The following is a 12,083-nucleotide window of genomic DNA, read 5'->3' as shown; positions in this document are numbered from 1 at the left end:
CGTGCCAATTTGCTTTCTACATGATATGAGTTCTAACTTTAATCTTCCATTTTATGTAAGGAATAAAAGCTGTAATGCCAACAAAGCACTTTGTAAGCAACAAGAATAGAATTTCAAAACCACGATAATCACTCACTTGTTACTTCAGGCTTTACCACTGTTTAGGAGACAAATAAAGATAAAATATGAGTTAATCACCATATGTTTTTGGTGGAAGACAGAGATTTCAGTTACTGGTGAACTCATTTGAGATTCAGATTCAGATCTGTTTATCATTGAGACATCCAGTGAAATGCGTCATTTGTGTTAAAAATCAATAATATATTATTTGCCTGGGGCAACACAAGTGTTGCCCCACATTCTGGCAGTGCCATAGCATGCCCAAGATGCTTACTCAGCAGAACAATACAAATCACAACAAAGGAGACACAACAACACAGCAAAACAAGCCGCTTTCCTTCCTGTCGCCCACCCACACACATATACAGTAGTACTACAACTCCAGGGCAAGCCTCCAGGCTCCCAGTACCCAGTTTTTTAAATTTCTTTTGGTCTGTGACCAGGAGAGGTATTCATTAATGTTTCACTCCTTTGACTGGGAATCACATCCATCCACATGTGAGATTATTTAAATTAATGCAGCTTAATGATATGACAGGGCCATTTAAACACATATCTGCTATAACTATGGCTCATCTGTTAAAGTTCTTAAACAAAACTAACATTACTCCCTTGCAGATTTTAAATGCACATTTCTGCATTTTACATTTATTGACAGAAAATTGGAATCAGTGCTGTTACAGTGCCCACAGCACGAGTTCAATTCTATCGCTGTCTGCAAGCAGTTTGTACGTTCTCCTCATGATCGTGTGGGATTCCTCTGGGTGTTCTGGTTTCCTCCCACATAACAAAGACCTATGAGTTAGTTGTTTAGTTTGTCGCAAGGGTGTGATTAGGCAGTGTGGCCTGTTACCGTGCTGCATCTCTAAATGAGTAAATAAGGTCACTGTTAATAGAAACTTCTACACTTCAGCACAGAAACAGGCCCTTCAGCCCATCTAGTCCATTCTGAAACATTAATCTGCCTCGTCCCATCAACCAGCGCCTGCATCATAGCCCTCCGTACACCTCCCATCCATGTAACTATTAAAATCTCTCAAAGTTTCAAATTTCAAAACTTACACAGGAAGCTCATTCCACACTCTCACCACCCTCTGAGTGAAGACGTTCATCCTCCTGTTCTCCTTAAACATTTCACTTTTCACCCTTAACATATGACCTCTAGTTCTTGTCTCACCCAAACTCTGCGGGAAAAGCCTGCTTGCATTTGCTCTTTCTACACCCCACATAATTTTGAATGCCTCTATCAAATCTCCCTCATTCCCGTCTGCTCCAGGGAACAAAGTTGTAACCTATTCAATCTCCCCTTATAATTCAGTTCCTCCAGATCCAGTAACGTAAGTTTTCTCTGTACTCTTTCAATCTTGTTTACTCCTTTCCTGTAGGTAGGTGATCAAAGCTGCACACGATACTCCAAATTAGGCCTCAACAACGTCTTATACAACTTCAGCATAACATCTCAACTCTATACTGAATACATTGATTTATGAAGGCCAAAAGGTTTTATTATGACCTTATCTACCCATGACAGCACTTCCAAGGAATTATGAATCTTGCAGCAGACTGCTGTCAAACACAATACAGCACGTCTTCTGCAGAGCGGACACTAGGGGCAGCACTGATTCTAGCTTAGCTCCACACCACATTGCTCCGACTGTCCAGTGGAACGCACCAACACATGGTCATACCTTATTCCTCATTTGCCTCACTAGTCTGTCCTAACTAAGCACTGCTGCGATATTTTCCCTGTCTGGTAATGCCACCCCTCGCCCTTTAATCCCTCCTGCTCTATGGTCTAAAACAGCAGAACTCTGAACTGCCAGTCCTGTCCCTCCTGCAAACAAGTTTCACTAATGTTATAATTCCACACGCTGACCCTTACCCTAAGTTCCGCTGCCTTTCCGACAATAATATTCCTTGCACTGAAGTATACACAGCTCACAACTTTAGTCCCATCACGTTCAACCTTTTGATTCCTGACTTTGTATATAAGCTTAACAACATCTTTCTCCAAAACCACTCCACTATCTGTTCTGGCTCTCTCGTTCCCATCCGTCTGCAACTGTAGCTTAAACACTATCTCCACCCTGCATCCCCCCCCACGCAGCACCAGCAAACCATCCCACTAGAGTATTAGATCCCCCACAGACCCAGTTCAGGTGCCAACTGTCCCTTCTATACAGATTCCAACTCCCTGGAAGAGAGCCCAATGATCCAAAAATCTGAAGCCCTCCCTCCGGCACCATCTTCTTCTTCTTCTTGTTCTTTTTTGCACCTTGTAGCGCATCAGCAGAATCTTTGCAGTTTCCGTAGCATTTGACTGTTTTTTGAGGCCAAGTTACTAGCTCAGTGCTCAACCCAGCATGGATATAAAGTGTGCAAGGAGCCAGCCAGATTCGAACTCAGTACTGTTCACCTTGAAATCCAGACTGATGACGCTACACCACTGGCCGGCTTCTGTACTGGTTCTACCTCCCTTGTAGAGAGCCCAGTGATCCAAAAGTTTGAAGCCCTTCCTCCTGCACCATCTTCTTAGCCACATGTTAAACTGCATGATCTTCTTGTTTCTAGCCTCACTAGCATGTGGCATGGGTAACAGGCCTGATATCACAACCCAGGAGTGCTGACCTTTAACTGAGCACCTAATTCCCTAATCTCACTTTGCAAGACCTCATCATTCCTCCTTCCCACATCATTAACATGGACCATAGGCCCTGGCTACTCATCATCCCACTTAAGAATGCTCTGGACTCAATTTGAGATGTCCCTGACCCTGGCACCTAGGAGGTAACATACCATCTGGGAATCCCATTCTCATTCTCAGAACATCCCTTCTGTTCCCCTAACCACCAGATCCCCTACCACTACAGCTCACCTCTTCTCCCCCACTGGCTTCCCTTTTGATCCACAGAGCCACACTCAGTGCCAGACACCTGCCAGCTATAGCTTTTCTCTGCTCGGTCATCTCCCCAACAGTATTGAAGCACATACTTTTTGCTGAGGGGAAACACGCATGGGGTGCTCTGCATTAGCTGCTTATTCCCTTTATCCCTCCTGACAGTCACCCAGTTGCACTTATCCCACACCTTGGGTATAACTGCTGTACCTCCCTGTATGTCCTGTCTACCAACCCCTCAGCCTCCCAAATGATCTGGAGTTTATTCAATTCCAGCTTAACACGGTCTAATAAATAGAAACTGCAGCAGGAAGCACTTCTTGTAGGTGTAGTCATCAGGGACACTGGAGATCTCTTTGCCTTCCCACATCCTGCATTCCAGTATCCTGTCTGGCATCCCCACTGCTCTAAGTGTGCAATAAGAAAAAAGAAAGGAATAATGGAAAAAAAAAACTAGCTGCAGCTTATGCCCCCCCTCACCAAAACCTCGATAGGCCAAAGCCTCAACTCCCCACTCTGACACTGGCCCATTCACACAATGGCCGCTCTGCTTAAACCTAACTTCTTTTTATTGGATCTTGTCAAGTACCTAATTATGCGCAATCCAATGTCTCCTCAGGAACTGTGGTGCACAAAATATGCCAACTTCTTTGAAATTCTATCTCCCTCTAAGCAATCCAAGACCTCCTCAGGAACCGTGGAGTGCTAGATGTTCCAAGAGAATTATTTTGACCACTTGACATTAGAAAAATAGGAGTTGCAAAGCTACCACCAAATCTAAGTATTCTGTTGGTGTAATATTGTAGTACCTTTCTCTGTAGTTTTTGGTTTCACTTTCCTTATTTTTTCTGCCTCTAATTATTAAAAGAACAATTAATTAGTTTTATTGATAAACAAATCTTCATTAAAAATGAATATTAAAAACAGATAGTAATCTCTTAAATGTACGTTCAAAATATATTCAACATATTAAAAATGCAGACTGAATCCTGCAATTATTGTCACAAAACATGAGGGTAAATCTGTTTATATTTCTTCTGATTTGCACAGAAAAATGAGGCAACTCTGTATTCTTCTCACCATCCCTTCCCTGCTACTATTCACTCGCATTTAATCACCACTATCAACCATAACAAAAAGAGAGATTTATTCTCAAGTCACATGAGTGTATGAAATGAAGTCATTTTGATTCCATTGCAACATATACAAAATGCTGGAGGAACTCAGCAAGCCAGGCAGCATCTATGGAGAGGAATAAACTTTCGATGGTTCTGGCTAAGAAAGGATCTTAGCCTGAAACATCAACAGTTTATTCCTCTCCATTGACACTGCCTGACCTGCTGAGTTCTTCCTGCATTTTGTGTGTGATGCTCTGGATTCCCAGCAGCTGCAGAGCCTCTTGTGATTTTGATTCTTGGTGAAATAAGTTTACTTACAAAGTCCCTTTATGAGTTTCTTGGTCCGATCACTTAAATCCTTGATGAAGCCATTTCATTGCCAACAAAAACACATATAGTGTAAATCATCATATACGAGGGGTGATTGATAAGTTTGTGGCCGAAGGTAGAAGGAGTCAATTTTAAAAAACCTAGCACATTTATTTTTCAACATAGTCCCCTCCTACATTTACACACTTAGTTCAGCAGTTGTGGAGCATACGGATCCCTTCTTTGTAGAAATCGGCGTTTTGGACCTCCAGAAAGTGGTCCACAGCAGGGGTGATTGATTAAGTTCGTGGCCTAAGGTAGAAGGAGATGAGTTATACAGCTGTCGATATATATACGTGCAGCTCAACTCTTTGAGTGATTATGCAGAAAGTTTGAAGTTAATAGCTCATCTCCTTCTACCTTAGGCCACGAACTTATCAATCACCCCTGCTGTGGACCACTTTCTGGAGGTCCAAGACGCCGACTTCTACAAAAAAAGGCATCCGTATGCTCCATGATTGCTGGACTAAGTGTGTAAATGTAGGAGGGGATTATGTTGAAAAATAAACGTACTAGGTTTTCTAAAATTGAATCCTTCTACCTTAGGCCACAAACTTATCAATCACCCCTTGTAGCACTGATATAAGCTGTGCAGATTGAAAGGAAGGCACACTCAGTGAATTAAACAGTTATTTTCCTTCCTCTTGTTCAGTTTCTTTTGCACATAAAATAGGCACACATTTCTTGGGAAGTAAATGTTTCCTTCAAGGCTGGAAATCTAACAAGGCAGCTGCTGCTTAGGCATTGACATTTGCCACTTAAAAATTGTTCATGTTAGGTCTGTGATCATCATAATCTAGTGCTTATAATTTCATTAGTTTCAAGGTAATTATGGAAAAGGACAGGTCTGGTCCTTGGGTTGAGATTCTAAATTGGAGAAAGGTCAATTTTGATGTTATCAGAAAGGATCGGGCAAGTGTGGATGTGGAAGGGAATTATTAAGAAAACTTTCCTGAACATATATGACAAACTCTTCCCCATTCATCCCTTTTACATTATAGGAGTTCCAGTCATTATGTGGAAAGTTAAGTGGTTGTTTTCTTGTAAAGGTGTACTTCGTAAGTGGGAGGTCTTCAAAAGTGAAATTTTGAGAGTACAAAGCTTATATCTTTCTGTCAGAATAAAAGGCAAGGATAATGGGTTTAGGGTCCCTAGATTTTTGAGAGCTATTGAGTGCCTGTTTTAGATAAAAAAAAATAAGAGACCCATAGAAGGTAGGAACAAATGAGGTACTCAAGGAGTAAAAGAAATGCAAGAGATCACTTCGGAAGGAAATCAGGAGGGCTAAAAGAAGGCATGAGGTTCCTTTAGCAGACAAGGTGAAGGACAATCCCAAGGGCTTTTACAAATATATTAAACGCAAAAGGGGATAGCAAAAGACAAAATTGGTTCTTTGGAAGATAGAGTGGTAATCTAATCTTAAGGGGTTTTTTTTGCATCTCTATTTACTTGGGAGATTGACACAGAGTCTATAGATATGAGGCAATACAGCAGTGAGTTTGTGGACCCTGTAAGAATCACAGACGAGGAGATGTTTGCTGTCCTGAGGCAAATTAGAGAGGATAAATCTGCAGGGCCTGACAAACGTTTCCTCAGACCCTGTGGGAGGTTAGGGCAGAGATTGCAGTGGCCCCTGCAGAGATATCTAAAGGAGTTTGAGCTACAAGTGGGTGCAGAGGATTGGAGGGGAGCTAATGTTTTCCCTTTGCTTAAGAAAGGCTGGAAGATGACCAGACCTGTCCTTTTCCATAATTAACTTGAATCTAATGGCATTATTATCTCCAGGTGCACAGTATTACCCTGCACAAAATTCTGTCACCTACCCTGTCTCACTCCTTAATAGGAGATCAAATATCTACACACTCTCTCATTTGAACTTCTATGTACTGATTCAATTATTAGATTATGAGGACACGCAGTCCTCGTTTATTGTCATTTAGAAATGCATGCATTAAGAAATGATACAATGTTCCTCCTGAGTGATATCACAAAGGAGGAATATTGTATCATTTCTAAGGAAATTATTAAGAAAACTTTCCTGAACATGTATGACAAACTCTTCCCCATTCATCCCTTTTACGTTATAGGAGTTCCAGTCATTATGTGGAAAGTTAAAATCACCTACTATTACAACCTTATGTCTCTTGCAATAGTCTGCGATCTCTCTACAAATTTGCTCACTGTTCAGTGCTCTATAATATAATACCTTTAAAGTGGGCATCTTTCTTATTCCCCACTTCTACCTATAATGCCTCACTAGACCAATCTATCCAGACTGAGCACTGGTGTGACATTTTCCCTGACTGGTAATGCCACGCCTTCCTCTTTAATTCCTCCCATTCCATGGCGTCTATAACGACAGAACCCAGGACACTGAGCTACCAGTTCTGTCCCTCCTGCAACCAAGTCTCATTAATGGCTAAAATATCAAAATTCCAGGTGCTGATCCATCTGTTTTTCCTACAATACATCTTGCATTGAAATATATGCAGCTCAGGACATTAGTTCCACCATGAACAAGCTTTTGATTCTTGACTTTGTATGTAGACTTAAAAACATCCTTTTCCAGAACCACTATCTGTTCTGGCACACTGGTTTCCATTTCCCACAACTATGGCTTAAGCTTCCCCTTTGCAGCGCCAGCAACCCTTTTCCACTGGGATATTAGACCCCCCCCAGTGCCCCCCCCCCCAAGTTCAGGTGCAAACTGTTACTTCAGTACAGGTTCTGCCTTCCCCTCTTGCACCATCTTCTTAGCCGCATGTTAAACTGCATAATATTTCTATTTCAGGCCTCACTAGCATGAGGCATGGGTAACAATCTTAATATCACTGCCTTGGAGGTCCTGTCCTTTGACTTAGCACCTAGCTCACGGAATTCACTTTGCAAGACCTCGTCACTCCTCCTAACCATGTCATTGGTATCGACATGGACAACGACCTCTAGTTGCTTACTATCCCACTTAAGAATGCTGCAGTCTCATTCTGAGATATCCCTGACCCTGGCACACAGGAACAACATAGCATCTGGGAATTCAATCTTGTTCCGAGAACTACATTTCAGTTCCCTTAACCAATGAATCTGCTATCATGATGGCTCACCCTTCTCTCTCCTTCCCTTCTGAGCCACAGAGCCACACTCAGTGCCAGAGACCTGACTGCTATGACTTTCCTCTGCAGATCTTCCCCCCCCAAAGTATCCAAAGATATATACCTGTTGTTGAGGAGAATGCAGACAGGGGTACTCTGCATTAGCGGCCTATATCCTTAAACCCTCCTGATGCTCACACAGTTGTTACCTGTGTCCAGTACATTGGGTATAATTAGAGTACCCCCCGCCCCCTGTATGTCCTGTATTTCACCTCTCAGCCCCTCAAATGATATGGAGTTCATCCAGTTCCAGCTCCAACTCCTTAACATGTCTGTTGAAATTGCAACTGGATACACTTCATGCAGGTGTAATCATCAGAGCAAATCGAGGTCTCCTTGCCCTCCCTAATCCCAAAAGAGAAGTATTTCACTATGCTACCTAACAGCCCCACTGTTCTAAATGTGCAATAAGAAAGAAAGAAAGAATATATAACAAAAGTAAACTTTCTGCAGCCCGTGCCTTTCCTCACCAAAGCCTCAACTTCCCGCTGTAACATTGGTCCATTCACACAATGGCCACACTGCTTGAACACAGCTTCTTTTATTGGACTTTGCCAAGTGCCGAATTATGCACAATCCAAAGTCTCCTCAGGAACTGTGGCACATAAAGTGTCCCAAGAGAACACTTCTTATAATTTGGCATTAGAAAAGGAAGATCTGCAAAGCTACCATCAAAGGTAAATTTTCTGTCCATGTAACATTGTATGATCTTTCTCTGTAGCCTTTGGTTTCACTTTCTTTATTGTTTCTGCCTCTAATCGTTTAAAGGACAATTTGTTAGTTTCATTGATAACCGGATCTTCATTAAGCATGAATATTAACCAGAAAGTAACCTCTTAAACATATATTCAAAATAATCAAAGTGAATACTGTCCTTCAATTATCGTCGCAAACAGGAGGGTAATTCTGTTTTTTTTTCTTCTGATTTGTACAGAAAAATGAGGCAACGCTGCATTCTTCTCGGGCAGCATCTCTAGGAAGAGGTACAGTCGACGCTTCAGGCTGAGACCCTTTGTCAGGACTAACTGAAGGAAGAGTGAGTAAGAGATTTGAAAGTGGGAGGGAGAGGGGGAGATCCAAAATGATAGGAGAAGACATGAGGGGGAGGGATGGAGTCAAGAGCTGGACAGGTGATTGGCAAAAGGGATACGAGAGGATCATGGGACAGGAGGTCCGGGGAGAAAGACGGGGGGGGGGGGGGACCAGAAGATGGGCAAGGGGTATAGTCAGAGGGACAAAGGGAGAAAAAGGAGAGAGAGAGAAAGAATATGTGTATAAAAATAAATAACGGATGGGGTACGAGGGGGAGGTGGAGCATTAGCAGAAGTTAGAGAGTCAATGTTCATGCCATCAGGTTGGAAGCTACCCAGACGGAATATAAGGTGTTGTTCCTCCAACCTGAGTGTGGCTTCATCTTTACAGTAGAGGAGGCCGTGGATAGACATGTCAGAATGGGAATGGGGTGTGGAATTAAAATGTGTGGCCACTGGGAGATCCTGCTTTCTCTGGCGGACAGAGTGTAGGTGTTCAGCAAAGCGGTCTCCCAGTCTGCGTCGGGTCTCGCCAATATATAGAAGGCCACATCGGGAGCACCGGACGCAGTATATCACCCCAGCTGACTTACAGGTGAAGTGTCGCCTCACCTGGAAGGACTGTCTGGGGCCCTGAATGGTGGTAAGGGAGGAAGTGTAAGGGCATGTGTAGCAATTATTCCGCTTACAAGGATAAGTGCCAGGAGGGAGATCAGTGGGGAGGGATGACGAGGACGAATGGACAAGGGAGTCGCGTAGGGAGCGACCCCTGCGGAAAGCAGAGAGACGGGGGAGGGAAAGATGTGCTTAGTGGTGGGATCCCGTTGGAAGTGGCGGAAGTTACGGAGAATAATATGTTGGACCCGGAGGCTGGTGGGGTGGTAGGTGAGGACCAGGGGAACCCTATTCCTAGTGGGGTGGCAGGAGGATGGAGTGAGAGCAGATGTGTGTGAAATGGGAGAGATGCTTTTGAGAGCAGAGTTGATAGTGAAGGAAGGGAAGCCCCTTTCTTTAAAAAAGGAGGACATCTTGCTCGTCCTGGAATGAAAAACCTCATCCTGAGAGCAGATGCGGCAAAGACAGTGGAATTTGCGAGAAGGGGATAGCATTTTTGCAATAGACAGGGTGAGAAGAGGAATAGTCCAGATAGCTGTGAGAGTCAGTAGACTTATAGTAGACATCAGTGGATAAGCTGTCTCCAGAGACAGAGACAGAAAGATCTAGAAAGTGGAGGGCCATGTTGGAAATGGACCAGGTAAACTTGAGGGCAGGGTGAAAGTTGGAGGCAAAGTTAATAAAGTCAACGAGCTCAGCATGCGTGCAGGAAGCAGCGCCAATGCAGTCGTCGATGTAATGAAGGAAAAGTGGGGGACAGATACCAGAATAGGCACGGAACATAGATTGTTTCACAAAGCCAACAAAAAGGCAGGCATAGCTAGGACCCATACGAGTACCCATAGCTACACCTTTAGTTTGGAGGAAGTGGGAGAAGCCAAAGGAGAAATTATTAAGAGTAAGGACTAAATCCGCTAGACGGAGCAGAGTAGTGGTAGAGGGGAACTGGTTAGGTCTGGAATCCAAAAAGAAGCGGAGAGCTTTGAGACCTTCCTAATGGGGGATGGAAGTATATGGGGACTGGACATCCATGGTGAAAATAAAGCGGTGGGGGCCAGGGAACTTAAAATCATCGAAAAGTTTAAGAGCGTGAGAAGTGTCACGAACATAGGTAGGAAGGGATTGAACAAGAGGGGATAAAACCGTTTTGAGGTATGCAGAAACGAGTTTGGTGGGGCAGGAGCAAGCTGAGACAATAGGTCTGCCAGGACAGGCAGGTTTGTGGATCTTGGGTTGGAGGTAGAAACGGGAAGTGCGGGGTGTGGGAACTATAAGGTTGGTAGCAGTGGATGGGAGATCCCCTGAGCAGATAAAGTCGGTGATGGTGTGGGAGACAATGGCCTGGTGCTCCTTAGTGGGGTCACGATCGAGGGGTAAATAAGAGGAGGTATCCGCGAGTTGTCGCTGTGCCTCGGCAAGGTAGAGGTCAGTACGCCAGACTACAACAGCACCCCCCTTATTGGCAGGTTTAATAATAAGGTTAGGATTAGTGCGGAGGGAGTGGAGAGCAGAGCGTTCCGAAGGAGTGAGGTTGCAATGGGAATGAGGTGTGGTGAAGTCAACACGGTTGATGTCCCATCGGCAGTTAGCAATGAAGAGATCCAGAGCAGGCACAAGACCAGAGCCGGGTGTCCATGAAGAAGAGAAGGGCTGAAGATGGGAGAAGGAGTCATCAGTGGGGGTGGAAGAGTCCTTGCCGAAGAAGTAAGCTCAGAGACGGAGATGGCGGAAGAAGAGTTCCGCATCATGGCGAACACAGAACTCGCTGAGGTGTGGCCGAAGGGGGACAAAGGTGAGGGCCTTATTGAGGACAGAGCGTTTCCTGCATGCATGCTGAGCTTGTTGATTTTATTAACTTTGCCTTCAACTTTCACACTGCCCTCAAGTTTATCTGGTCCATTTCCGACACGGCCCTCCCCTTTCTAGATCTTTCGGTCTCTGTCTCTGGAGACTGCTTATCCACTGATGTCTACTATAAGCCTACTGACTCTCACAGCTATCTGGACTATTCCGCTTACCACCCTATCTATTGCAAAAATGCCACCCCCTTCTTGCAATTCCTCCGTCTCCACTGCATCTGCTCTCAGGATGAGGCTTTTCATTCCAGGACAAGGGAGATGTCCTCCTTTTTTAAAGAAAGGGGCTTCCCTTCCTTCACTATCAACTCTGCTCTCAAACGCAGCTCCCCCATTTCACGCACATCTGCTCTCATCCATCTTCCCGCCACCCCACTAGGAATAGGGTCCCCCTGGTCCTCACCTACCACCCCACCAGCTTCCGGGTCCAACATATTATTCTCCGTAACTTCTGCCACCTCCAACAGATTTTTCCCTTCACCCCCCTCCGCTTTCCGCAGGGATCGCTCCCTACGTGACTCCCTTGTCCATTCGTACCCCCCATCCCTCCCCACTGATCTCCCTCCTGGCACTTATCCTTGTAAGCGGAACAAGTGCTACACATGCCCTTACACTTCCTCCTTTACCACCATTCAGGGCCCCAGACAGTCCTTCCAGGTGAGGCGACACTTCACCTGTGAGTCGGCTGGGGTAATATACTGTGTCCGGTGCTCCCGATGTGGCCTTCTATATATTGGCGAGACCCGACGCAGACTGGGAGACCGCTTTGCTGAACACCTACGCTCTGTCTGCCAGAGAAAGCAGGATCTCCCAGTGGCCACACATTTTAATTCCACACCCCATTCCCATTCTGACATGTCTATCCACAGCCTCCTCTACTGTAAAGATGAAGCCACATTCAGGTTGGAGGAACAACACCTTATATTCCG

At 44.6% G+C, this 12,083-nt stretch overlaps 1 protein-coding gene across 1 annotated transcript in view; it reads right to left on the bottom strand.

The window, feature by feature from the left end:
* trdn (triadin) overlaps window positions 1-12,083 on the bottom strand; it is a 559,007-nt gene that overhangs the window by 83,263 nt on the left and 463,661 nt on the right. The window contains exons 45-46 of the mRNA XM_072251580.1: window positions 3,826-3,870; window positions 137-157 (exon numbers count right to left, since the gene is read on the bottom strand). Coding sequence (XP_072107681.1) covers window positions 137-157; window positions 3,826-3,870 — 66 coding nt within the window. The remainder of the gene's footprint in view (window positions 1-136; window positions 158-3,825; window positions 3,871-12,083) is intronic.

This window comes from Mobula birostris, chromosome 2, assembly GCF_030028105.1.
Source record: "Mobula birostris isolate sMobBir1 chromosome 2, sMobBir1.hap1, whole genome shotgun sequence".
Taxonomy (NCBI): Eukaryota; Metazoa; Chordata; class Chondrichthyes; order Myliobatiformes; family Myliobatidae; genus Mobula; species Mobula birostris.
Note: the sequence above shows the minus strand (reverse complement) of the source record. Positions and strands in the feature narration are given on the sequence as shown.